The 27,783-nt window shown below is 37.8% G+C and overlaps 1 protein-coding gene and 1 long non-coding RNA gene across 20 annotated transcripts in view; one reads left to right on the top strand and one right to left on the bottom strand.

Annotated features, from left to right (window-relative positions):
* Positions 1-27,783, top strand: part of MPDZ (multiple PDZ domain crumbs cell polarity complex component) — a 355,494-nt gene that overhangs the window by 312,139 nt on the left and 15,572 nt on the right. For 8 of the 19 annotated variants that reach the window (XM_082470785.1, XM_082470784.1, XM_082470776.1 and 5 more), the window contains 12 exons: positions 5,638-5,815; positions 8,650-8,760; positions 13,310-13,408; positions 14,150-14,221; positions 16,511-16,673; positions 18,464-18,660; positions 19,774-19,865; positions 20,071-20,161; positions 22,296-22,376; positions 25,318-25,410; positions 25,500-25,574; positions 26,742-26,916. In XM_082470785.1, coding sequence (XP_082326911.1) covers positions 5,638-5,815; positions 8,650-8,760; positions 13,310-13,408; positions 14,150-14,221; positions 16,511-16,673; positions 18,464-18,660; positions 19,774-19,865; positions 20,071-20,161; positions 22,296-22,376; positions 25,318-25,410; positions 25,500-25,574; positions 26,742-26,916 — 1,427 coding nt within the window. The remainder of the gene's footprint in view (positions 1-5,637; positions 5,816-8,649; positions 8,761-13,309; positions 13,409-14,149; positions 14,222-16,510; positions 16,674-18,463; positions 18,661-19,773; positions 19,866-20,070; positions 20,162-22,295; positions 22,377-25,317; positions 25,411-25,499; positions 25,575-26,741; positions 26,917-27,783) is intronic. The other 11 variants (XM_082470790.1, XM_082470789.1, XM_082470777.1 and 8 more) reach the window with 5 other exon arrangements.
* On the bottom strand, positions 608-16,517 carry LOC309665032. The gene is made up of 2 exons (XR_014266174.1): positions 16,448-16,517; positions 608-4,332 (listed from the first exon to the last, which is right to left on the bottom strand). It is a non-coding gene; the product is annotated as an uncharacterized lncRNA (long non-coding RNA).

The following is a 27,783-nucleotide window of genomic DNA, read 5'->3' as shown; positions in this document are numbered from 1 at the left end:
GTAGACCTGTGGCAGAAAAAATATTATAAGATATTAAGTTCCTTGTTTATTTGAAGAAAGAGGCAGAAGTAAGTTAGATAGAATTATAAATATTAGATGAAATTATATATCTATCTATCTATATGTATATATACACACAGTGGAATGTTACTACTCAGCCATAAAAATAATGAAATTCTGCCATTTACAGCAACATGGATGGACCTAGAGAATATTATGCCTAGTGAAATAAATCAGATAGAGAAAGACAAATACTGTATTACATCACTTATATGTGGGATCTAAAAAATAAAACAAACAAATGTATATGCAAAACAGAAACAGACCAACAGATATAGAAAACAAACTAGTGGTTACCAAAGGGGAGAGAGAAGGCTGCAGGGACAAATTAGGGGTAAGAGATTAAGAGATATAAACTACTATGTATAAAATAGATAAGCAACAAGGATATACTGTATAGCACAGGGAATTATAGCCATTATCTTGTAATAACTTTTTTTTTTAAAATAAGTTTATTTCATTTTTGGCTGCATTGGGTCTTTGTTGCTGTGCATGGGCTTTCTCCAGTTGTGGCGAGCAGGGGCTACTCTTTTTTTTTTTTAATTAATTAATTAATTTATTTTTGGCTGTGTTGGGTCTTCGTTTCTGTGCGGGGGCTTTCTCTAGTTGCAGCGAGCGGGGGCCACTCTTCATCGCGGTGCGCGGGCCTCTCACCATCGCGGCCTCTCTTGTTGCGGAGCACAAGCTCCAGACGCGCAGGCTCAGTAGTCGTGGCTCACGGGCCCAGTTGCTCCGCGGCACGTGGGATCCTCCCAGACCAGGGCTCGAACCCGTGTCCCCTGCATTGGCAGGCAGATTCTCAACCACTGCGCCACCAGGGAAGCCCTGTAATAACTTTTAATGGAGTATAATCTGTAAAGATACTGAATCACTATGCTGTACCCCTGACATTAATATATGTTAAATCAACTGTACTTCACTTAAGAAACATTTTTGAAATAATAATTAAATTTTTAATTTAAAAATAAAAATAAATAGTAGAACCTTTTAAATTTGGGGGAGAATTCAATATCATAATGCATGTAAAGTCCTTAGTACAGTGCCCAGTACAGAGTGAGCACTCAGTCAGTGTCGGTCTTATCAGCATCTTCATCATCGTTACTCATAACAAAGAAAATAAAGCATTGAACACAGGAATCATTATGAAATTTTCTTATGAGAAGAGTATAACTTATGGACCAGAAGATTTTTATACTTTTATCCTCGATTTTAGCCTTCACGTCAGCCTAAGAGGTGTCTCTAAAGGCAGTCAACTAATTTACAGAGAGGATATGTCTGGAGTTTCCATAAATCTTAAAGAAGATACTCTGCCCTCCCTAACCTACATAGAAGCACTAAGGTATTTTGGGGGGAAAATTCATAGAAATTCATGAGGAAGCTTACCAAAATAGCCAGAGCTTTTAGTAAATGAGGAACAAGTGTTATGAATACGCTTTACAACATTGGAAACCTGCTAGGACATTTTTTCATGCAGTCAAGAAAAATTTACTTTGTGTGGGAATAGAGAATACTTTTTAGCAAAGCGTAAATTTTAAGATCGTAAATAATCTGTGTTACACTTTTGTGTGATTTTCATGTACAGGATTGTATCACACTGTATGTGTCATTTTCCAGCTGACTTACTCTTCTCTCAAACCAGTGTCTTGGAGATCTGTCATGTTGATACTTAAACATCTAATTCATTCAGTTTGTTGCAGTGCATTTCAGTATATGAATATACCACAGTTCATTCTCATTGATATTTGAGTAGTTAACAGTTAATTATTATTATAATAATTCTGTGCAGTAAATATATCTTATTTTCTTATATGTATGGATGAGAATTTATCCAGGTGTATATCCCAAAGTGGAATTGCTGGCTCATAGATTGAACTGTATTATTTACTAGAAGCTGTCAAATTGCTTTTCAAATTCACTATACCAATTTTTACTTTTATTTCCAATATATATGAGTTTCCTTTTCCCCACATCCTTGTTACCACATCGTATGATCATTTAAAAACTGTTTTTGTCAACCTGACGGGTAGAAAATGGTAAGTTATCTTAGTAAACAATGTATAGGCATACCAGGATTGAGGTGCTGGGGTACACATTCGCTCATTTGTCGTCTGAATTGAATATTATACCTTGTTGACATTACTTCAGTAATCATAATTATAATCATCATAGTAAGAGTAATCAGAGATTTATTGATTGCTTAGTATGTCCCAAAGCTTTGTTTTGCACGTTACATGTATTCCTGAATGCAATCCTCACAGGAGCTCTCTGATGTCGAGACTCTTGTTGGCTCCGTTTCCCAGCTGAGGAAAGTAAAAGAGAGACTAAAGAAGTTGCAGAGGGTCACACAGTTGTTAAGGAGCGGAAGGGCAGGACTTGAGCCCAGGAGCTCTTGGTTCTAAGTTCAAGCAGCCTGGCCTCAGCTCTGTCTTACCTTTGCTTTTCTGAATTTCACTCTTTTTTAAACCTGTGTTCTCCAGAAAGGCTGCCGTTTTTCTGTAAAACCAGCTCTGCACATGTTCTGTAAAATTTTTCTTTTATAGGTCTCTTTTTTTTTTCTTTCCACGGAATGTTTACCATGTTCTGCTCCGTGGATCCTGAGTCTGGTTCCTCAGCGCTGGGGTCCTTTTGGCAGCTCTGTCTTTGCTCATCTGCTCTGATGTTTTGAGGAGTTACAGCCTTTCCTCTAAGGAGTGGATCTGAAAGCACTTTGCTGTCTGTGCCACATCCTGAGGAAGCACAAGGCGCTGATACCCAAAGGCTGTTTAACCTCTCTGTGCCTCTTCCCGTTCTAAACTGGGGCTGACAAGAGTATCCTCCTCATAGGAGTGATTTGAGAATTAAATCAAAGTGTGTGGAACTCACTTAGAGAACAACGCTGAGCACATGATAAGCCTTTAATAAGTGTTTGCTGCTGCTGCACTTTTTCGTATTCAGGGAATCATAAGAACCACTCTCTAGTTTACAGCAACCACAAAGAGCCCTAGGAGACATTTTCTTTCATTCTTTCTTTTATTTATTTTTTTTACATTTTTAAAAGAAGAGCGAGGAAGCCCCATCTGTGTATTTTGGATTCTTAAATATGAAACACAATGGCTAACCCTGCTGACTTTAGTACTTTGCCCTTTTACCTTAGGAAATGGAAGAAGTTGGTTCTTGTCTTTCCCAGAATTCCTAGAATGAAAGAAAATGATGAATAGGATTTTAACTAGTTTAAGCTCTTCTCACAGATTTGTTAAGATCAGGAATCATGGTGAGATCCTTTTAGACTAAACAGTAGATCTCTAGGATCTTAGATTTCTAATAAAGGAAAAAGTGCTGACCCAAGAACATGTGGGTTTCATCACCTACCTCATGTGACCAGTTGCCTGCCCTCTCACGCCACCTGTAGTGCTCTTTTATCCCAGTCTTTTCTCACTGTGACCTCCCTCATTGCACAGGAGTCCTACCTCCATCCTTCCGTTTCCTCTGGGAGCACCTCAAATGTCAAGTTTGAGAGCATGCTGGACCATGCTTTCTTCATTTATCTGATGTCCAGTGTCAGCTGACTCCCTTCCTGCAGCTGGGAGTAGACTGCACAGTCTCATTACCTATCTCAGAGCTTTCTACTCAGTGTCTCTGTTTGCTTCCAGTCACCTGAGCTGCTCCGTCATCTTGGCCAAACACCTTGCTGCAAATCACCTTATTCTTATATCCCGCCTTTTCAAAAGACATGTATTTTCAATTCATCCATAGCTCTGACAGCTATTTGCAGTTATCAGATAAGAGTTTATGTGGTTATTATGTGGGTAGAGGAAGTACATTCAGGACACAGGCAGTAGCAAGCACCATGGCCCCAAGGCGGGAGAGCATGTCTGATGAACCTAAGGAACAGCAAGATGATGTAGCTGGGTTGGAGAGAGGAAAGTGGAGAGCTGTGAGGGATGCATTTAGAAGGTGGTGATGGGATCAGATCACGGAGGATCTCGGTAGCGCTGCTAACAAGAACTGCTCTTCTTGCGCTGACTGTTAGTTTCTAGGTCTGTGTTGGCAAGACAGACTTCTACAGAGGTAGGCTTCTGATACAGTGCATGCAGAAATGTTCTCTCTCTTGATTGGGTTGCTAAGCTTAGACGGTACCATCTGTTTGAGGGTAGCTGAATTTTTTGATGTCTGCAGTATTAGAGCTTCTGGATATTGGTCCTTTTACATTCACCGGTGCCCCAGCCTGGAGTATGAGTCCAATATTAACTTGTAACAAATCAGCTTCAGAAATACATTAGTATTTATCAGACCCTATAAAACACATAATTGGAAGAGTATTTACAATGATCTTGTTTTACTACTGGTAAAACCTTAATAAATTGAGCAAATAATATTTGCAAAAATTAACATACATAACATTTTATTCCTTTGAATTTAAAAAAATGTGTTTACTATTATCATTTTTGAATCATTTTTTAGTGTGTTAGGTCAGTGGCATTAAGTGTGTTCACATTGCTCTGTAACCATCACCACCATTCATCTCCGGAACTTTCTTCGTCTTGCACAATTGAAACTCTGTACGCATTAAATAGGAACTCCATCCCCCACACCATGCATCTTCTAGCAACTACCATTCTGTGTTATGTTTCTATGGATTTAACTACTCTAGGTACATCATATAAGTGGAATCGTATAGGATTTGTCCTTTATTTCACTTAGCTAGCTTATTTCATTTAGCATAACGTTCTCAAAGTTGATCTATGTCCTAGCATGTGTCAGAATTTCCTTCCTTTTTAAGGCTGAATAATGTTACTTTGTATTTATGTACTGTTTTGTTTATTCATTCATCTGTCCATGGACACTTGGGTTGCTTCCACCTTTCAGCTGTTGTGAATAATATTTCTATGAACATGGCTGTACACGTATGTTTTCAAGACCTTGCTTTGAATTCTTTTGGGTATATACCCAGGAATGGAATTGCCAGATCATATGGTAATTCTATTTTTAATTTTTTGAGGAACTTCCATACTTTTTTCCATAGCAGCTGCAACATTTCACATCACTACCAACAGTGTACAAGTGTTCTAATTTCTCCATAATTTCTACAATTTTTTCCTGCCAACGCTTATATTCTGGGTTTCTTTTTTTTTTTTTTTTTTGATAGTAGCCATCCTACTGAGTGTGAGGTGGTATTTCATAGTAGTTTTGATTTACCTAATGTTAGTGATGTTGAGCATCTTTTCATGTGCTTATGGGACATTTATATGTCATCCCTAGAGAAGTATCTAGTCAAGTCCTTTGCCCAATTTTTGATCTGTTTGTTTTCTTTTGTTGTTGAGCTTTAGGGGTTCTCTAGATATTCTGGATGTTCATCCCTTATTAGATATGTGGTTTGCAAATATTTTTCCCATTTTGTGGGTTGCCATTTTAGTCTTTTGATAGTACTTTTTGATGAACAAAAGCTTTTACCTTTATTGAAGTCCGGTTTGTCTGTTTTTGCATTTGTTGCCTGTGCCTTTGGTGTCATAGCCAAGAAATCATTGCCAAACCCAATATTCTGAGGCTTTCCCCCTGTACTTTCTTATGAGAGTTTAAAATTTCATTTATTTTTTATAGGGTTGAACTCTGGCGAGAACCAAGCAAATCCTTGGGCATCAGCATTGTTGGTGGACGAGGGATGGGGAGTCGTCTAAGCAACGGTGAAGTGATGAGGGGCATTTTCATCAAACATGTTCTTGAAGATAGTCCAGCTGGCAAAAACGGAACCTTGAAACCTGGAGATAGAATAGTAGAGGTACCCTCCAGTGAGCTTTCTGTGCTAAAATTATTCACCTGGGCCATCCTCTTTACCAAGGGAGTCATCATCTTTACACTGACCCAACATTAGAGTAAAATGTGTTTGCTGTTAAAGCATTTCTTTCTTATTTGTTTGTTTTCGTCCATAATTTTTCTCTTCAGTATATGATGGCAGATTATATATCTCGATGTAGAGATGGGTGTTTGGGGGTATAATCAACTGTTTAAAAAAACATGGGCACTAAGATAAAATAATTAAGTTCGGTTTAAAGAACAAAGCAAATTTCTTGGGGAAATCATTGAATCGTTTAAAAGTATACATACACACACAGAATGTGTACATCATAATTAATCCCTTAAATGAGATTTTATTTCGAGAAATACTTAAATGTTGTTGGATGAAATTTTTTAAAGTGAGTCTTTCTGGTAAAGCTTTTATGCTAAGATCCTGATTGCCTTTTATATAAATGTCTCCCCCACCACCCCTGCCAATCCAAACGTGGCGTTTCCTCCATCTCAGTGCTGTGCCCATTCCCCATTCATCAATAAGGGCTCTGTGTGTGTGTGTGTGTGTGTGTGTGTGTGTGTGTACGTGTGAGTTGGTACGTACACACGTGTGTATGCATGTATGAGTACTGCGTTATGTGTGAGAGAGAAACGTTTGGTCAAACTGTACCTAATCCCTTAATTCGAAGCTAAGTTTAATATTTTAAATGAACTCTTCTCTCATGAGTCACTCATCATTTACTCAACAAATATTCCTGGAGAAGCTGTTGCATTCCAGGTGCTGTAATAGGCTCTGGGGATCCCACAGTAAATAAAACACTGTGCCTGCCTGTCAAGTGGGACAGACTTGACAAGTGATCAAGTCACTTCAGAGCAGTGTGATGAATTATTTGATCAGCATAAGCATAGTTTTAGTTTAGGTTAGAGGAAAGAGTAGCTGACCCAGGTTTGCTGAGTTGTCAGGATTTAGAGAGAAGACTAAAAGAGACAACGTCCAAATAGAAACCGATCACTTTGTTATTATAACAACCATTATTTTTACTTTGTACAAGTGATTGTCTCTCATTTTTGAAATCCATATAACTTAGACACTAAAATGCCTTAATTGTGTAGAAGAAGGTTATACATATCAGTCACAACTTTGAAATGAACATTTTGGGCATTGATCTATTTATTCCTTTATTGATTGTCTCTGAGAGTTGAAGAAGGAAGAAGATTGAGACTTGAGAGAAAGCAAGGGCCATGTCTGGTGTTTTGTTTTTTTTTCTTCTGACCATTTATAAGGAAGAATGATGGGCTTTTTTTTCTCTCTTCCTGCATCTTTACTTTTCATTAGATGATACCTTAGCCCCCTGTTAAAGGATTCTTTTTTAGTTATAGTACTACATAAAATTTGTAATTTAAGATTATCACAAGGCAGTTTATTTTATAGGTACTTCACTATTGAATACCTTTGACCTAAGTAGAAAAAAGTAAGAAATGTTTATAAATTATTTCAAGAAAAGATTAATCATAGTTTGCACCAAAATGTTTGTTTCAGTGTATTAAGAGAGTTAAAACATCCCTTTCAAATTGAAAAGAAAGGATTTTTGCCTGTGGTAAAATACTGCTAAGCAACAGTTTGTTGAATGTTGTTACGTGCAGGGGCTTTTTTCTGTAAATAAGAAGCCTTAGGCCTCTTTAATCCTGGGGATTCTAGAACATGTCTCTGCTAAGAGTTTCTGAAAATGTATGTAAATTAGAGACCTGAGAAGTATTCCATTCTAAGTATAGAGTTCTTTGGACTTGAGCAAAGATATTTAATGTCCTGTTAAATTTTCCCACTAATGAAGTATATAGTAAACATGAATACTTTTATTTTACAAAAAGTTAGAAGCCATTTTTAATATGCACTGAAAGAAATGTTGTTATTTCATCTAAGTATCAACATGAGGGAAGTTTTCAATTAAATATAGTATATAATTCTTTTAAAGGTGATAATGTTCTATGCAGAGATCTAATAATTTTCTTTTTCAGAATTATGTCTACTCTGATTTTTCTATTTTGTTGTATATACCATTCTCTGGTAATTGGAAATGATAAAATTATACCAGTGTCCTATAGTTTTCTGGCAGGATTAGCATTTGGCCTTTCAAACTGTTTTCCTTCCTATTCGTATAGTGCATAAGCTGAGCTGATCATCACCCAGGCAAGCCATGGTCAATAAAAAGTTACAAAATAACTTTCACTTTCAAGCTATTTATATAAGAATTACTAACAGATAAGCACAATTTCTTGGCTTCCAGCTCCTACCACGTCTACTGCAAAGATTCTTTTGCCAAACTAACCTTGCCATAACCTGATTTTTCTGAACATCAGAATTTTGTTTTTATCTTCAAGCTTCCCTGTACAGAGAGAAATACACAAAGCCTCACACACCCACTTCCCAAACCACTCTGTAATGAATTGGAAGAAAATTTGTACAGTGACTTTCATGATGAAAACAGTGCTGCTAGGCAGTTCCCTTATATTATTTCTTTAATGATGCTGATTTATTAATTGAAAGGAACAACTGGGCAATGTAAGGGAAGCAGAAGCAGAGCCTTCATTCTAATTGATTATTATTTCAGTTGATTATTGGAGACAGAAATCTGTGTCCAAAACAAGGGACCACAAGTCTGCTGGACAAATGAAAAGTTCTGGAGCCTCATAAGTACTCTCAATTATTTTTGAATCTGAAACAGATTTTTTAGGAGACTCACCCAGGATCCTCAAAACCCCAGATCGACAAATTGTTCTGTTGTTCTGTAGCTTCTTGAAATGTTAAGCTGAGGCCTTCCATTGCAGGTGGATGGCATGGACCTCAGAGATGCAAGCCATGAACAAGCTGTGGAAGCCATTCGGAAAGCAGGCAACCCTGTAGTCTTTATGGTACAGAGCATTATAAACAGACCAAGGGTAAGCAAACACAAAGGGCAAGGTAGGCATATCCAAACAGTATTCAACTTGGAATCTAATGTATCCAGGGCCAAGTTGTTTCTAGGACCCGAGTTCGAGTCTTGAAATCTCAGGAGACTTTTTAGAAGTTTATTTTGCTTTTTTTTCTTTTTTTTTCCCCATTGAGTTGTCCTGGAAATCCCTTCTACCATGTTTAGCAGACACTTGAAGCCTGTTAAAAACACACAAATAGGATTCATTGGTGGCCCATAGGCATCTAGATGGATAATTATTAGTGTTCACTATAGTCATAAAATATTGAAGTTGTTAAGAGGGATGTGGTGGAGTCATTCAGGTTGACAGTCTGTGACGTCTAGTCAAGTCCCTTAGAAGCCAGAGAGATTTCATTTTCTTTATAAATTTATTCTCTGGACAGAATTTCCAGTTTATGCAATCTCATGATTTCCTGTGCATGATCTTTCATGTATTTGTCTATCCCAGTGAACATTAACTTTCCACATGATGGATTTTGTTTAAGCTGTATCTTTATATGCTAGTGATTTCATACCTGCTGTTTCCCAGCCATCATCACTGACTGTATAGCTCTCATTACCGTACAGCCCCTGGTGGACAGAGACCTACTAATGCATTTTACCGTCAGTTGTCACAGGTGAAATGGCTTTAAAAAATGTTTTAGAAATTCTAAGCACATTCAGTGAATGTTGTTTATGAAGATACTAAGTGAAGCTTTGTGTATTCGATGTGTTGAAAATTACGAAGATGAAAATTATGCCAAGAGTTTAAAACTTTTTTTCTATTTTTTCTTTATGCCTCAGTGAAAAAAATAATATTTTCCTGTGCAGCAGCTCTTAAATATTTTGGGGCCACATACCCCTTAGAAAGTTCTTCTCATTTACTGCAAAGTTTGCATAGCATTTCAGGAGTTTCCTAGATGTCCTGAGGCTCATAGAGAATTTCCACCTCTGGATTTAAGAACCCCTGTCATACTGAATCTCTTTGAAATACCTCCTTATTAGCTTTTAGGGTTTGTTGTATGTAGAAAGAAAATGTTAACACATGTGAGGGAAGTGAAAAGAATCATCTAAAACTTAAAATATGTAATTTTATATATAATACATTTAATTTTAATTCTTAAAATTAAAAATTTAAGATAGCAATGCTCAAATGATGGAAGGAACATAGCAAACAGGTTTTTAGATGAGATCAGTAAAAGGAACTTGTCAATATTCTGTGCCCTGGGAAACAAAGTGACCAGATTTATCCTATTGGTTTTTCCTTTTGTTGTCAAGACAGGTGTAGCTCTGGTCTGAGTTCACTGTAAGAAATGAAATAGTAGTTCCTAATGTAAGCAGTTATCTTCACATCTGCAGTTTTTAATCATTCAGTTGTTGATTGTTAGGTGATAATTATCCATTCAGATGAGAAAATCTGCCAAATGGTGGGGCTGTATCATCCTGCATTCTTTTCAGATGCTATTCAGTTTGTTTAAATAACTACAGATCTTTCTACATTTGTTTCCATTTGTTGTGTTAAACATAGACACAGTATGATAATGTTGGTAAATGGCTGTTTAAGTTAAGTTAAAGCTATTTTTTGTGTGTGGGTGGGTTTTATTCCTTTTTTTGTTTTATTTTTAATTTCCAACTTTTATATCATTTAGGACAATACTATAAACTGCTGAATACGATTCTCAGATTACTTTTGAAAAAACTACAAACATTTCTTTCGATGCCAGTCGCATTTTCTAATGCACTAGGAAGATATTTTTCTCATGCACCTGGAAAATATTCCTATTTTATTATCTGAGGTATAATGAAGCCTGATTTATAGCAATTATTCCAGAATAAATCTTGCTTAGAATGACATGTGTAGTCAAATGATACGTGACAGGGTTTAGGACATGGTACCCTGAAATACGACACCTTGGTATATTGAATATTTAAACTGAAGTTATTTGAGAAAAGGCGGGTGCTGGAAAGACTCTGACCTCCCCCTTCTCTGCTGAAGCAGGTCATATGACTCTCCTGAGAGGTCTTAAGGAAAGGAGCATCCTTATCTCCAGAGGAGGAGGAGGAATCCTGGGAGAAATCAGAATGAACAGGCCTTGCTAAGTTTCCCCCAGTTAACTACACTTAGCTCGTGCTGTTTTGTTCTATCATATTTTCTGTAACTTCCTACTCTTCATAAGACCTCCTATAAAAACACTCAGACTTAACCATTTCTTCCGGTCTTCATTTCCTTACGAAGACCCCGTGTCATGCAAAACTTACGTTAAATCAATATACATGCTTTTCTCTCGTTAATTTGTTTTTCGTTACAGAGGTCCAGTCAAGAATCTACGATAGGTAGAGGAAAGATATTTTTCCTCCTCTACATACATATTTTGCTTTGGGAAATTAGAATTAATTTTACATTTAAGATGAGATCTACTTTGTTTTTAATGATTTACTTCCCTATGAAAATAATCATGTCTCCAGGAATTTAAAGGAAAAAAAATACACATACATAAGAGTCTCTTGATGGGAAACATTTTATTTGTGGATATAATAAAGCTTCAAGAAAAACTTGTACATAGACTGAAAAGCCAGTAAGTCTCTTTGGCTCTTAAACTGTTCAAGAATTAGAACTTCCCAGAACTAGCCCTGATAATTCCACCAGTATGACACTTCAAACTCAGTCTGACCACATTGTCTCATTAAAGGGTGGATCCCACTAATACGGGCCAGAGGATGATTTTGTCTTCCCTGTGCTGCTTCTTAGTTAACAACGTTTCTGTTTCCATCAGCCCTTGGAACTATAAACACAAGTTTCATCACTGATTTTTTAATAAGAGATATAGTCTGTTTCTATAAATCCTTCCCTAATAATAGAGTGATCTACTATTTCATTTGCTGTGCTCATCCTGTACTTTTATACTTTCCTATCAGGGCCAAATTCTAATCCTTAAGAGCTGCAAGTTGAAATAACAAAAAGCAAAGCCAAACAAAAAAACCAGAGCTCTTTTTAAATATTCCATTTCTTCCCATTATTATTTTGATTTATATTGTTCTACAGAATTGTAAAGGAAATGTAAAACCTGCCAATTCCATGTATGAGGATTAGAAATAATCTACTTTCCATAACATTGAGTTACTTTGCCTAGGATGTGTTTTTAATCTCTGCCTAGTCATTTCTTCCACCTTAATAAATGGTCATGTTTTTTGGCATTTGTGATCTTCTCTTTTGTAAAGCAGGAGTCTGACATTTTAAATTGAAAAGCAGAGAGAAAGTTGAGATGAGCAGAAATGTCAGTGTGCCCATTTCTTTTACCCATCTTCCTTCTGTAGGAAAAACATTGCAAGAAGAGCAGATTGAAAGGGTGATGTGGCATAAGCTTTAGTGCAGGCGTATTGAGTGAGGATAGTCTTTGTAGAGTGTTCTCTCATACAGGGTGGTGTCACATGACAACCTCTCCCTACTCTTGATGCTTGCCAGTAGGGCTTTTTTATAGAGAGAAGTAACACAAACATTTAGTTCCAGCCAAAATGAATTTTAAACGTCTGCAATTTCCCCTGAAAGATATAGTCAATAAAAGAAAAAGATAGCAGTGTGAAAAAAGAGAAGAATTTATTGTGCTAGGGAAATTACTTTTCTTTTTTTTTCTTTTTTTTACTATGAAAATGCTACATTCTCTCTGGCCGTCATCCTGCCTGTAATACATATATTCAGCTCCAGTAGTCCAAGCTCAGAGTGTATCACAGGCGAGCCACAAAGCCTGTGTGAACACTGTAAGGCAGGACTTCAAATATTACCCAAAACCTCGTAAATTCCCCAGTAATATGGGAACTTTTATAGGAAATTATATATATATATATATATATATATATATATATATATATATATATGTTCCTAGCTCCACAAAAAGTGGGCAGAAATAGAGAACATCGCTGTACAGCGGGTCATTTCTTTAAAAATTGTTGATTTCATTTTTTAAATTAAAGAATACTGTTGATTGAAGCAAACTTAATATCTAGTCAAGGTATGAAAAGTTTCCGTACTGGGAAACAAGATAACAGAATACTGAAGTTTACCAACGGACTAGCGGGCGAATGTTTAATTTGCACTCTGCAACAGATAGACTCTTTTTTCTTTGTTTTACCAAAAAAGCATAATTTGCTTTTAAGTGTAAATGAAAACCTTTTATGGTTTCAATTTTGAAGCATGTTTACTGATATGCATGGAACATGTGTTAATATAAGTGGGTGAAATATATGTGCTTCTCTGTCGGTAATAGTGAAGACACTCAGTGAAAACAAAAGAAATTTGGGATCGGTTTGACAGACTTGATTCCTCTGTGTTTTGTGGCCAGATTTAGATTTGAGTGTGGATTCAGGTTGCTAGAGGTAAACCCTGAGTTCTAGACTGTTTGATAAGATGTTGTTATTAATTATGAGCTCTGACAGGATCTAGTGTCGCACAGTTATTTAAATCAGCAATTGCTTTGTCCTTACAAATGAGTTGTTTTAAGTACATTTCTTTTGCGCTCAGCGCCTCTTATGTTTCCTTTTAGAAATCCCCTTTGCCTTCCTTGCCGCACAACCTTTACCCTAAGTACAAGTTCAGCAGCACTAACCCATTTGCTGATTCTCTACAGTTCAACGCTGACAAGGTTGGATAATGACCATTGTCTTGCCATTGCCTTTTGCCAATGTTTTGTTCTTTGTTGCTACTGTGCCTTTGTCCCAGTTCAGTGTTTACTAAATTTGGGCAAGGATTAAAAAAAAAAAACAAAAAACTGTGTGTTTGGAGTGGGCATGCAAATCCTTTCTTAAGCACATTTTCTTGCCAGAACCTATTCATTTTTATAGCTGAAATTACATGGCCCTTCTGAAGAGTAAGGGAGAATCGTGAGTCCAATGCCTTTCCTATATTTTGGTGTGAGTTGAATTTTCAGATACATAAATTTTTGTTAGTTGCCAAATGTATGAGCTACTTTCACACATAATTTCTTTAAAAACCTTGTATTGGTTTAAATCCTTCTCATACTTATACAAGGTAGTCCTAAAAGCTCTTCTGTTAGTTAATCACTCCATACATAATTGTGTATATGCAGGAGTTTGTTGAATATTCATAAAGTATGTCCGTGTAAATGCCTTATGAGGAAACATGGAACTGTTTCAACATTTGTAAATCTATACTTGGATATTCTCATATTCTGATGAAATTATAAATCCAAAATTGAAACAAAAACTTACAAGAACTTGTATACTATAATTTGATCGTGAAAGGAAGAAAGCTGTTAATTTTTTTCAGGAAGCATTTTATGAATATTCATTGGATTTTTCATGTTATTGTAATATGGATAACCAAAGATGCTATATCTGAAGGAATATGTTTTCTGTTACTGTAGGCGTTACAGAATTCAAGTAGAGTTCTCTTCCGTTGTTCCCCAACTAACCCTTTTGCTCCCACACCATTTAAGGTTTGTCTTAGTGTGAAATTTTCACAAGTAAGTGGGTGTGTTACAGTGTGCTGTGTGTGTACGTTATACTTGTGTGCATACATGGCATGGAGTGATTTCAAGTACACTTTGCATTTTTGCCCATGAAGGCTAAATGGTCTTTGTTAAAGAGTTGTATTTTTACTGGTAAATTTTAAGAAGTGTCAACAGCAAGCTAACTTACATGATCTCAGTAAGAATGAGAGTATCAGGGATAATAAAATAGAACACCTAATTGCCCCTTTAGTAAATGTAGGCTTGTATTGGCTTTATGATTAATCAGTTATGTTAGGGCACCATTTGAGTTCACTCACAGTGCGAAAATGTTCTGCCTAAGTAAGATCGTGAATAGTTTTTAGACAAGCAGGTTTTGTTTGTTTGTTTTTAAGGAAAATAACAGCTCAGAAAAGTTATGCAGAGAGTAAGATCTATAAAATATGCATCTATAAATTTATTAAAATTATGGCAAGTTTATATTAGATTTTGTTCTACTTTTTAAAAATGAAATGGGCTTAATTCATGCTTTCTCACATTTCCCATTGTTAGAGAAGTAAATTTTTAAAAAACTTTTAACCAGAAAAAATTACATGTTCCTTCCTACCCTAGTATGTTTAATGAACCTTCATTGGATCAAATGAAGTTTTTTATTTGTTTGTTCATATTTATTTGTACATTGCTAATTTGAGTGTTTTATGGCACAACACTTGGGAGGATGACAAGGATTCTGTTTCCACTAGTAATTTTTGTCCGCTTGGCCAATGGTATGTAAACCAAACATTTTAATGCAGCAGATTCTGTGACTTGAAAATCTGTTGCCCCTAAGTGTCTATCAATCAGCTCACCTGTGCTTTGCCGGCAAAATAGTAATTCATGTTTGCCAGGATCATTTTTGGGGTAGCTTAGCATCCGAAGTGTTTTCTGAATCATCAAAGAAAGATCACATTCAGTGCCCTGTAGTTTCAATTTTAGGTATATTTTGATTCTTGACACTAATTATTCTTAAGTATTTGTATATGCCTGTCATTTAGTGTGTTCTCTAAGAAATATTTCTTAGTCACAATCTTTTTCCAGATATACACATATAAAACAAAATGAGGTATATCAGAGGGATTTTTATATAGAAAAAAAAAAAGGTGAAACAAAGAAGGAAGGAAAAATGTATGTTTAAGGCATCAGGGACAGCCTGACCGCAGTGTTGGAACTTTAGCTGGGTATCTCTGACCCTTGCGTTAGGTACTCTCTGTCTTACTGTAGAAATTGGAGGAGACAACGTGATATAATGGAAAGTGCATTGGATTAGGTTAAGAATTAAGCAAAAAGAAGTCTAGTTTCACTGGGTGATTCTGAACAAAATCTTTCACATCTCACAGCCTTGGGTTATTAATCTGCAAAATGAGTAAATGAATAAAATGACTTAAGGGCCTTTCTAACTCTAATATTCTGCTTGATAATCTATAATACAAAAATTTGATCAACTGTGTTTCAATTAAAGAAAAAAAGAACCTGATGATACCAAGTCCTTTTTTTTTTTTTTTTTTTTTTTGAAATAAATAAGACTTGTAACCCTAAGTGACAGCAAATATACCAGGCAAACTTTGGGTATATATGAAGTATTCAACCCTGTTTTCCCATTTTCCTTTAGGGCTACATTGGTAAGGGGCCGGTGGTTTTGTCCCTTAAAACCAGCCCCCTTGAGATCTGAATTTGTGTGCTCTTTGCTAACAAACTGTCTCCGTGGTAGATGAACCCTGCATGTGCAATGCTCATTTTCATGAATTTGTTACAAGTCATTTTGAGAGAGGATTCAGGTAGAAATAAAAAATTCTTTATATATATTCTCACTAACAAGCTTTGAACTGCTTTGCTTGATTATATGATTAACTTCGTTAATTTTTTTCTAGTTTCTTGGAAGCCTTTTCTAGACCCCCAAAATCTTGCCCAGATAACTTTTGAATGAGATTTTTTCCAAAAAAGGAAGTTTGTACAACTTTTCATCTTAAGTTATTTAAGCCTTTAATTCTTCACCTTGAAATACCATATAACCATTTAATGGATTGTGCTCTGAACATACTATTTTGTTGAGTGTATTTAAACCTTACCTGAATCCTTTCTACCATTTTTTATATATGTATATTTTCCCATTATTTAATATGTGAGATATTTTAAAGCTACTCTTTTTTTTTTTTTTTTTTGACATTGCAGACTTACTTCTTTTCGTTGAGTTTTCCTTCCTTAGACTGCATACCCACTGCATTCTTCTTGTTCCCACAGGCTCCCAGTCAGTCAGAATCCGAGCCAGAAAAGGCTCCGCTGTGCGGTGTGCCTCCGCCCCCTCCTCCAGCATTTGCAGAAATGAGCGAGGATCATGCACAGTCACCGGCAAGTGAAATCTCAGCAGATGTGGACAAAGAGGATGAGTTTGGTTACAGCTGGAGTAAGTTGTCTTTCTGAAATGCATTGACTTATAAGAGGTTAAATTAAAGTAGCTCTGGGTTTCTCAAGGCTTATGTCCTGGATGAATAAGTACGTTTCACCTTCAGTTATACATGCTGCAGTTTTGTGTGGAAAGAACTGCTGTTCGTTATACTTGAATACAGCACACATTCCTGAGGCATGAAATCACGTTCTTCCTTTTTTTAAATCTGCATCCCTGTTCAAGCCCACTTTGCCATTTGTATGAGAGTTAAAAAGGACAGGGCACTCTCTCAGAAGCTGTACTGGATGAGCCATCTCTTGGTCTCGAACTAGTCGTCACCCCCCTTTAGGCCTCAGATTCCTCACTGTAAAATCTATTTGTTGTTGCTGGTAGAACAGCCTTGATTTTAGGTATTTTTTGTACTAAGATGGTAACATAGTATATTGTTGAGATAAAAACTTGGGACATTTGGGAAGTTGTTTAACTGCCTCTAAGTTTTAGCCTGGTGGTATCCCCCTTTTTAAAATTCAGTTCCTGCATTCCCTGTTGCTAACAGTGAATTAGATAATGTTTGAGGAGCCATGATGATGCATAGGAAGCATTCAAAGGCAGCTGTTATTAGGATCGTGGGTGTGTCTCCGTTTCCTAAGGAAATAAGCCATTTTACAGGGAAACATTAAACATTAAGCTCAAAGTTATGTGTCAGTGCTTTAAAAAGTTTCATTTAAAAATGTTAAGTATTTCTTTTAAGAATGCTATGGTATATGCTTTTAGGAAGTACAGAGTACAAAATTTGTGCTGCTAGATTCAAGAAGGAATCAGGAAATGGCAGTTTATGAAATTGATGCAGTTAAGAATCAATATAGAATGCATGACATTAGCCAAATAGTCACGTTTTCTAAGAAATGATTTGTAAAGTTTGCGGTTTTCTCAGTGTATTTCTAATGAAATTAGAATGTTTTGCTAATCCATCAAGGTGGCCAGAATGTACTCTGAGGAAAACATCAAATGGAATGTTGATATATTGCCATGTCACAGGCCACCCCAAAACTTAATGGCTTAAGAAAACAAGTTATTATTAATCTGTCAAGGTGCTGTGGTTGGCTGGGCTCAGCTGGGCTGGCGCTCCAGGATGGCTCACTCACGTGCCTGGTGGTCAGTGTTGGCCACTGGCTGGTTGTTCATCTGGGCCTGGGGCATCTACCTGTGGCCTTGCCCTCTCAGATTAAAGAATAAACTCTACCTCTTGAACATGTGGGATGTGAGGTATGAAAGGTCTCATTTAATGACAGCAGGTACATCAGTGTGTGTGGCCTGATGGCTCTGTGCAATAAGAAAACCCATCCCCTTTATTCTGGATCTTTGTACCGAGCTCCATCCAACATGATGTGACATGCCATGTAGATTTTCCTGTGGGAGAAAAGCTTCCACTGACCAGTAAAGACAAGTCCTCTGGATGTTCTGTTCTCTGCAAATGATAAAGTAACTTTCTGTTTTAATCACAGTCTTTTGAGAGTTTGTTAATGTGGATCATTTCTTTGGCCCTGATCACCCCAGGTGAACTGATTAATCAGATACTGTACTCTGCACCCTGGATGCAGAGAAACTCCTCAAAGTTTGGGTGCTCCAGGAAACCAGTCTTGACGCCCAGGCCGCCAGTCTATTTAGCGTTTTCTTAACTGCCAAGGATTACATTTTGGTACAAATAATGCCCTTATGATGCCATTCTAAATAACCTTCCGTAGTAAAGCATTTGGCTGTGAATTAGCTCTTACTATCTGTGGGTTTTTTGTTCTTGTTGTGTGTAGAAAATATCAGAGAGCGTTATGGAACCCTAACAGGCGAGCTACATATGATTGAACTGGAGAAGGGTCGTAGTGGTTTGGGTCTGAGTCTTGCTGGGAACAGAGACCGGTCCAGGATGAGTGTTTTTATAGTGGGGATTGATCCAAATGGAGCAGCTGGGAAAGATGGTCGATTGCAGATTGCAGATGAGCTTCTAGAGGTAAGTTCTTGTGGAAAACACTGAATTTACTCTCGCTGAATTGGTACAATGGAACCATTAGTTTCCGGAAAATCCACCCGGGTCTCATATGGTGACTGAGGAAACTACCGCTTCTCTGATAAAATAGATACGTTGCAGCAAATTTGGCTCTAGACCAAATCTCTACTAACTACAGCCCTTGTTCCCATTAATTTCCATTAAAAGGTTGTGACTATATAGCACCAGAAACAGTTTTTGCCCCAAGACAGTAATAAAGATCGCATTTCAAAAACATTTTTTTGTGTGCTGCATTTTTATTAGGAGCTTTTGAAAAAACCAAATGGCCAATCATGCCCTGGTAATGAGACTGATCCACTGAACCTTCTAGGAGTTGAATCCCTAATGGTAGACGTGATGGGGATGGGATGTGGTGGGGTCAGATTTGAGGCTAAATAACAAACACAGTAATTCAGCCCGCCAAGCAAAATAAACTGTGGACCATACTTTACAGTGTTAGAATTGTGTTTGCTTGATTTGTTCGTCCTCGCCTCCTGTAGGCTGGGATCCATGTGTCTTTACGCTGCTTGAACCATGCCTCATGTGTTTCCCTGTTGGCTAGGAAGGCTCAGTCAGCAGTGGCTAAATGACAGGATGATTGGCAGTTTCCATTAGGTACTGTGCTGCTTAAGCACATTCTGCTGCCTAAACCCTGAATCCCCTGGCACTGCTTCTCCCCAGTGGCCCATTCCCAGGCCTTGAGTTTTGAGATTAATTAGGAGCTATGACAGTCAGGGCCTTCCCAGGATGATCTGTGCGGGTCACAGGTGCTTCCACAGAGCCCTTGCTTGGTACAAAGCACTCTAGAAGCTTGTCGCCTGCCTGAATACTGTCCTATAGTCAGTCCAAGTGGTGCCTCTTTAGTCCATGGAGATCAGACTACATGCATGTTATTTTAATGTTGGCTTTAAACACGAGCTTTTCTTTTCTCACCATCAAAGTCAGGTTCATGTTCTAGGAAGAAAAATATATATAATATTTTAAAAGGAGAAACAAATGTGCTTTTCATTAGATAGGATGATCAAAATTTGTGAAATTAAAATTCTAGGTTCAATTAATGATATTTATTTCTCATAGATCAATGGTCAAATTTTATATGGAAGAAGTCATCAGAATGCTTCATCGATCATCAAATGTGCCCCTTCTAAAGTAAAAATAATTTTTATAAGGTGAGCATTTTTTTCTGGTTTATTAAATATTTTTCCTTTGCCTTTCAATTCTGAATTCTTTTGAATGAAAATAAAACATATATAAATGTGTGAGTGTTGTAGTTCCAGGTCCCAGAATTTTCTCTAATAATCTGAGTCTTCAAGCTAAAGAATGAAAATCATATGAATGCTCATGATATGATAGGTCAGTGCTTTTTTCCTTTAGAAGTAAAGATGCAGTGAGTCAGATGGCCGTATGTCCTGGGCATACAGTGGAACCTTTGCCTGCTACCTCAGAGAATCTTCAAAATAAGGAGGTATGTAGCTTATGTTTGTTTTTCTGGGAAGATTTGCTTGATACACCACTTATTAATTCAGCTAACAATTATAGAACTCTTGCAGGGATATTAAAGATAAGTAAGTCATAGCCTTGGCACCCAAGATGTTTATACCCTAGTATAAGAACACTCATGTAAATAAGCACACTGCTTACATGAAGGCTACTAGTAGAGTCTGCAAAGGGAATAATGAAGGTAGAAAAGGAGTTGACAGTTTTACCTCTGGAGGGAAAGCGAGAGTAAGACTTCATAGGGGAGGTTACACATGAAGTGTATATTGGAAGTAGATGACTTGGGGGCCATAAACATTGCAGGCAGAGCACATGGATTGAGGAATGGCCTGGAGGCTCTGGCAAATGAAGAGAATTGATGACTGCAGAGTGTTACTAACAGTGGGAGGCAGGGAATGGGTAGGGTCGGCTCATGGGGATCATGGTGCAGACTTTGTCTTTGAGGCCATGTCTTTGCAAATTCAAAGAATGAAAATTATATTTTTAAAAACTTCTCTGGAAATGGTGCAGAGAAAAATCACAGGTTGCAGGGCAGAGAAGTTAAGTTAAAGGGAGTAGGAACATTATTGGAGTAGTTCAGGGGATAGATAATGAGGGCCTGAACGAATGCAAAAAAAAAAGAGAGAGAGAGAAGAAGAAGTGGTTATGTCAGATATTTAGGACCCAAATTGACATTACTTCATCCCTAACTAAATATACTCAGTGAGGAAAAATGACTGGTTGAGAATCTGTTTATCCAACAAATATTTGTTGAGTATCTGCCTTGTAATAGGTTCTGTGTTTTGGGCTGAGAATAAACTGGTGAAGGAAACAGACAAGAGGTATGAGGCTTCCAGATATCTGACTTAGTGACTCGATAGATGGCTAACTTTCACTAAAATAAAAAAGAGAAGCAGATATTTGTAAAAAAAAAAAAAAAAATAGAGAACATTCTCTCTGAGGCAGCTTAAGAATGAAGTGCCTGTTGGAAAGCCTAGTAGGAGTGTCCATGGAGACGGCTGGTGTAGAGTTTAGAGATGAATCCCCATAGATGCCGACTTGGGAGCCATGGGAGCTGAGGCTCTGGCCTATGGAGGACATTCAGAGAAGAAGAGGGCTCAGGTCAGTAGTGTGTAATATCAGCAGTAAGGAGGAAGGCTGACAAAGAGAGGTCAGAGATGAAGAAGAACCAGGCGGGCATGTTGCACAGCAGCTGAGGAGAGCCCCGTTGAGAAAGGGTATATTCCACAGCCTTGAATACTGCAGGGAGCTCAAGTGAGAAGGTGAATAGAGTTCTTTGGATTTCCCAATTAGGAGATTATTAGTGGTTTTGAGAAAGCAAACGATGGGTACGAAATTAGGAAAGACGAGGCAGTGGCTAGAGGGTGACAGAAAATTGGGGTTTTGGTGGGAGTTTTGTTTTGATTTGGAGATGCATTGGATACATGTTTAGAATGAGTAAAAGGAGATAGGAGAGAGTGAAAAGCTTAAAATTAGAGGAACCATGATAACTCTCAGTGGGAAAAGGCATAGAAATGGAAACGCTCTTCCCTAAATTAATATCTATACATTGGGTTTTTCTGTACATAAGATGCAGAAATCATTGTCTCATGCTGGTGAACTAACTCACTGATCATAATGGTGAACTGAGTCAAGTGGTTTTTCAAGATTATAAGGGAGAAAATTTTATTTTCATATGAATTGTACCAAATATGTCCCTTAAGAAAATGGATTTTAATAATTTTCAGGTAAAACATTTAATAGCTCCTAAATACACTTGATGACTAGCACGGTAAAGCATAGTGAATGGTGCCTCTGCTGGTGTTCTGTGTTTCAGCGCTTGCACCATTTGGAGCTGGGTTGTTGTTAGATAGCACTGTGGAGTAAACCCAGGCAGTCTTGAGGAGCACCTTGTGTCTTTGTGCTCCATAATAATTGCCGTCTAATCACACCTCATTCGTATTTTAAAGAGAATATAATGTTCATAAATGTCATGAAATAATAAAATAGTAATAAGGAATTACAGCATATGAAATGATTTTGATTAAGTAGCCCCTGTATTGAAACAAACAAAACTGCATAACACTCAGTTGCCTATTTTGTCATTTCTTTCCCTCTGTCAGGCTGAACCGAGCGTTACTACTTCCGATGCAGCTGTGGACCTCAGTTCGTTTCCAAACGTGCAGCATCTGGAGCTTCCCAAGGTAAATCTGCTTTGAATTGGAGTGAAATGATGTGACTGCCTTGACACTGGTGTTTTAATTCACTGGTTCTCAAAGCTGGGCTCCAGACCAGCCGCGTCAGCATCAGCATCACCTGAGAGCTTGTTAGAACTCCAGGTGTGTGGGCCCACCCTGACCTCCTGAATGAGTAGCTTTGGGGGGTGCGCCCGCATCTTGTGTTGTAGTAATAAGCCTTCTCTGTGATGCCAGTGTGCGCTAAAGTTTGAGAACCACTGTGCTAATTGATACTTGGGCAGGGACCCAGCTTTTCCTGCCTTTATGATTATCCCAAGGTATGACATTTAGTGATCTCTCCTTTGATTTATTTACCAAGGACCTGCTATGGAGGAAATAAAAAGAATAAAGAAACAGAAGTTATAGTCTTTGTCCTTCGTGAAACCGAAAGCTCAAATAACTAGAAATCTCACCGATAGGCATCCTTGAGGTATTTGCTTTTGCAAAGATCTGAGCCTTAGGTTCAAGTGACCACTTTAAAGAAGTGGTTTGTTGAACAGAAACCTATCAGTGTTTTCAAGTGCTGCAGGCTCATGCTGGAATGCAGGTGGGCAGTGGATGAACAGAGTAGAAGCAGAAAGAGTAGTGACATGCTCAGGGAAGAGGAGAGGAAGGGAGGAGGTAGGGTGGTGGGATAGAGGGATGGAACATGAAATGCTGCAGCAGAAAGGGGTGCTTCCTCTGCGACTCCCCAGCGCCAAGGCAGCCAGGGCAGCAGAGGCAGTCTGTCTGGATTGAATCTTTGTTTCATCAGGTCCAGACTTCACACATGGTGTGGTCTTGCTTTGCCTCCATTTTCTTACCTATAAATTGGAGATGATAGTATTACCTCTGATAATATTGTAATTATAAAGATTAAGTGAGTTGTTTATAAAGTGGTGGGCATAAAGCCTGGCATGTGATCAGATTTTGTTAAGCATTTAGTGGAAAAAAATACTGTGACTCTTCTTGGTTTGATTTCTTTTTTAAAAAATAAATAACTCTACAAAAATGGATTGCTCTGGTCTTATATGTTTAAGAAAAGTCATCGTGGGCAGTTTGTGTTGTGGGTAGAGGGAAAAGAAGTTATTAAAGCTTTTTCCATAAAGAAGTCCATATACACTTCCATTCAAGAATCCCTCATTCTATTGCCATTTAAGAGAGAGTCGTTTGAGGTAGCAGGGGGAGAGGGAACTGGATATTCTAATGGAAGTCTCTGAGTTTGTATAAAGGAGTACGACGGGAATGGATGTTAGGTAAACAGCCAGCAAATGCCCTCTGTGCTTAGTAAAGTACTTTTCTGACTACAGTTAAGTGAATAGATAGTAATAGACTCAAATCTCAGAATTGAGTACATACAGTCATGGTAGATATAGAGTATTACTTATTCAAACAAATATTTATTTGTAGTAGGAAAGAGCATTGGTGTGGAGTGTCCCAAATAGAGGGTAGCTCAGTTTTTTACATTTGGCGTCAGCATTGAGACTTGTCAGTCTCGTAGCACGTTGACCTTCCTATTCACTGTGCCTGATTCTTTGACCCCTAGATCAGAGTTCGGGGTTTCAAAATGCTGGCAAGTTTAGACACTTTATCTGAAGTCAGTTTGATTATATCCTGTAGAGTTATAAGTAGAAGGAATGTGTGTGTGATAACAACACTTTTGCATAGTGTGTCAGGCTTTTAAGCCTTTTCTTACTGCACTTGATCCTCACAGCAAACTTGTAGTTGGCAAGAATTATTTTCCCTTTTTTTGGAGATAAGAAAATTGAGGTTAAGAGATGTTAGGTAACCTATCCAAATTTCTACAGCTAGCCAGAAAGGAAATTACAGCTGAACTCTGCTTTCCCTGAAAGTGTGTGATTTTCTCTGTATTATACACATGAAAAGAGCAGTGGCAGAGAGGAGGCTCAGTGACAGTCGGAAAGTCGTCAGGCATTAATCACCATTGCAAAGCCACAGTGTTGATAATCTTTAAAATGATGGTGAAGCCTTATCTCACTGTCGTGATCTTAAATGTCTGGTGGCAACCTTGGCTCTCATGTATACATTTCAGAGAAACCATGGCGAGATTCCCTTTTCTCTCTTTTGCTTTCCATCTCCCTAGGTGCAAACTATAATGAGAAATGTTGCTAGCTCTAACCAGAATGAAATGTGTAAAACCCTATGGTAATTTTGTTCACGTAAACGTTAAGAAAAGGTAAAACCCCATGTTATGGAACACTTGGTTTTCATAAAAAAAAGTGTGGAAAATATAGACAGAAGTAGGTGTAGCTCTTCTAGCTTTGGCAGGTTTTCAGTGCACGTCTTTGGGTTAAGAGTTGAGAGAATTTTCACTCTGCACCACATCAGAACACGAGTATTTGAAGTAACCAGTCTGGGTATTCAGGTCCAGAAAGGACAGAGCATGAGCAGTCATGGCAGTCTGTCTGCTAAAGGAGGAAGGACAGCAGAAAGGGATGAAGGGGCCAGTGTTAGCGGTTATCTCTAAGCTGTAGGCCAGAAAGACGAAGAAGGAGGATACTTTGGTGTTGAATCACTTAGTTAGCCAGTTACACAGAGCTAAATTCTCAGACGTTGTACAGTCATTAAATTGTTGAATACGTTTTAGTTCTCTGGATATTTTGTTAGAGTTACTAGAGATATGTTACTGGATATATATGCTAAAGATACTAGAGATAGTGGACATATGGGAGGAATGAAAACATTTGACTATTTATTTGATGGAGGAGAGTTTAATCCCATTAAAATAATTGAAAGTTTGCTTAAGAAAAGAAGAGATTTCTAATAGTGGATTTTAGAACAGTTTTAATTTGTTTTCTAGCCCTTGGGTAAGAAGACAGTGTTCAGAAGTTTCGGTCACATACCTTTCCATTTGGATAAATTTAATCTGTTTCACGTTTTCTGAGTGTTTCTGTTTTTGCTTCTCTAGGATCAGGGGGGTTTGGGCATTGCCATCAGTGAAGAAGATACACTCAGCGGGGTCATCATAAAGAGTCTAACAGAGCACGGGGCAGCAGCCAGGGTGAGGCTTCCCCCTTCTCACTCTCAGAAAGTGGTGGGGAGGGAATTCTTTCTGTAAATTCACTCAGAATCTTCCATGTTTCCATCTAGGATGGACGGCTCAAAGTTGGAGATCAGATCTTTGCTGTAGATGACGAAGTAGTTGTTGGCTATCCTGTTGAAAAGGTACTTTTCCAAAAGAAAGCAGATGATACCATAAACTCATCCTTGGGCATGGCTAAACGTGTGTGTGTGTGTGTGTGTGTGTGTGTGTGTGTGTGTGTGTGTGTGGTCAGTCATAGGGAATCAGAGCTGTGTAGCTGTATTAGACAGATATCTGCAAGGAAGAGAAGAGATTCTTTGGAACTTATTTAATTTCTACTTTCTGTTTTCCAATTAAGATGATGTTAAGGTATTTTTTGTTACCTGATAAATTCAGGGTTCAGTCAGCATTTTTGATAAATATCATTTCAGTTTTTCCTTAGGAAAACTTGGAACTTCTAAACAAAGGTCAACTTAGTATTAAGACTAAAGGAATGTTTTTTAATGGATGTTTGCTCCTATAAAATATCCACTATGTATATTGCTTTATAGACAGATTTTAAAACTCAGCCATTAAATGTATAACTTTTATTGGGGTTAAACAGTTATTTGTGCCTGAGTTTCTTCCTCCTCAAAAGTGATGTTAATACTGTACTTACTAGGAGTCTCACTTGAGGCCTTTCATAAGTGCTAGGAAAAAAACCCTATTTTTCTTGAGATTTGGAGTGCCAATGTTTCCATTTCTACATTGGCCAGCAAGATGCCTAAACCATTTTTAAATTCAGTTTTAATAATTGTATGGGTTTCATCCTTTAACTCACATGTGTATGTTCTAACTTTCCATTTGGCTTGATTCTTCTGTTGCATAGTGTTCCTTATGTTGCTTTTAACCTAAGTGTTTCCATATTATTAAAAATGTTTGTGTAAGCTGCTTCACATTCTCTGTAGAATCAGAGGTGGGTAAAGCACCCCATATGTCTTCAAAGGTTGTAATAATCCAGAGAACTGGGCAGTATTAATTAGAAATGTAAAAAGTTGAAAGCCCGTTACTTATATAATGAAGAATATGGTCAGAACTAGACTTACAGTAGAAATTAACTGTGGCCTTAATCAATATCAGGGAATTGGAGAAACTAGAAAGGAAAATGCAACCATTCTTTCTTGACCACTGAAATCCTGACAGGGAAAGAATTTGCCTCTGACTCTTCTCTCAACCATAGATGGTTCTAGATTCCAGCTATAATAGTGGAAGTATAAGTCTACTAATTTGCCTGTAAATTTTATTTCCCCTCTAAACCAACACCCTGCCAGTTTATTAGCCTCTTGAAGACAGCGAAGACAACAGTGAAACTGACCATTCGTGCTGAGAATCCAGATTCCCAGGCTGTTGCTTCAGCAGCTGGTACAGCCAATGGAGAAAGAAAGAGCAGCCCCCAGTCTCTGATGGTCCCACCGTCTGGCTCCCCGGAACCAGAGCCCATCCGAAGTAAGTAAGGGCTGGTCTCCTGCTAGTCTTGCACGTGTGACGCATTCAGGCTCAGTATCACGTCCCTATTTGGGAGCCGCCTGCCTGTATGTAGCCCACTGCTTGAGAGGCCGTAGTCAGGGAGCCTGTTGGTGAAGGGATGGTATAAAGAGAGGGGCTCCTGAAGCAAGAGCACTGGGCTATGAGGCAGGGGATCTGCCTGCTGTACATTAACCATCCGTAGAGCCTTGGGAAACCCATCCAGCCACTCTGGGCCTCCGCTTGCTCATTTCTAAGACAAGGGACTGGTACTCTTTGCTCTCCAAGGATCTTCTGCTAAGGCTATCTGTGATTCCAGGTATCTTACTAATACATTAGATACACCATTTTGTACATTCCTTTTTTTATACTACTGAACAAGTAATTTAACTTCGCAAAGACTCAGTATTCTCATTTTAAAATGGATACAGTGATACCACTTCACTGGTGTGAAATCAACATTGCCTGGTGCTACATCAGACTCTTAAAAATGCACATATATGTAGTTGATATGAGTTGTATCCTTTGAGTGTAAGTAGTAGATAACTGTCAAAGTAGATGAAACAGTTGTATGTAGAGCATGGAATGAAACCTTCGTGTATCATTAAAATGCCAGTCTAGTATATTGAGGCAAATTATTCCTTTGAGTTACTTTTTTGAGAAAAATTACAGTGGCGTTTAATAAAAGAATAAATTTCAAGCTTTGCAGCATTGAAAAAAAAAGTACTTAAAATACATTGCTTTTTTCTGCAACTGGGGAAAAAAATCTCTTTTGGCCTCCAGACTGAAACATTCAGTTCTTTTGAACAGGTTTTTAAGGAAGCAGCAGTTTAAAACATTTGTAATATA

Source organism: Balaenoptera physalus, assembly GCF_965194825.1.
Source record: "Balaenoptera physalus genome assembly, chromosome: 7".
Taxonomy (NCBI): Eukaryota; Metazoa; Chordata; class Mammalia; order Artiodactyla; family Balaenopteridae; genus Balaenoptera; species Balaenoptera physalus.
The sequence above is the reverse complement of the archived record's forward strand: the minus strand, read 5'-3'. Positions and strand labels throughout refer to the sequence as shown.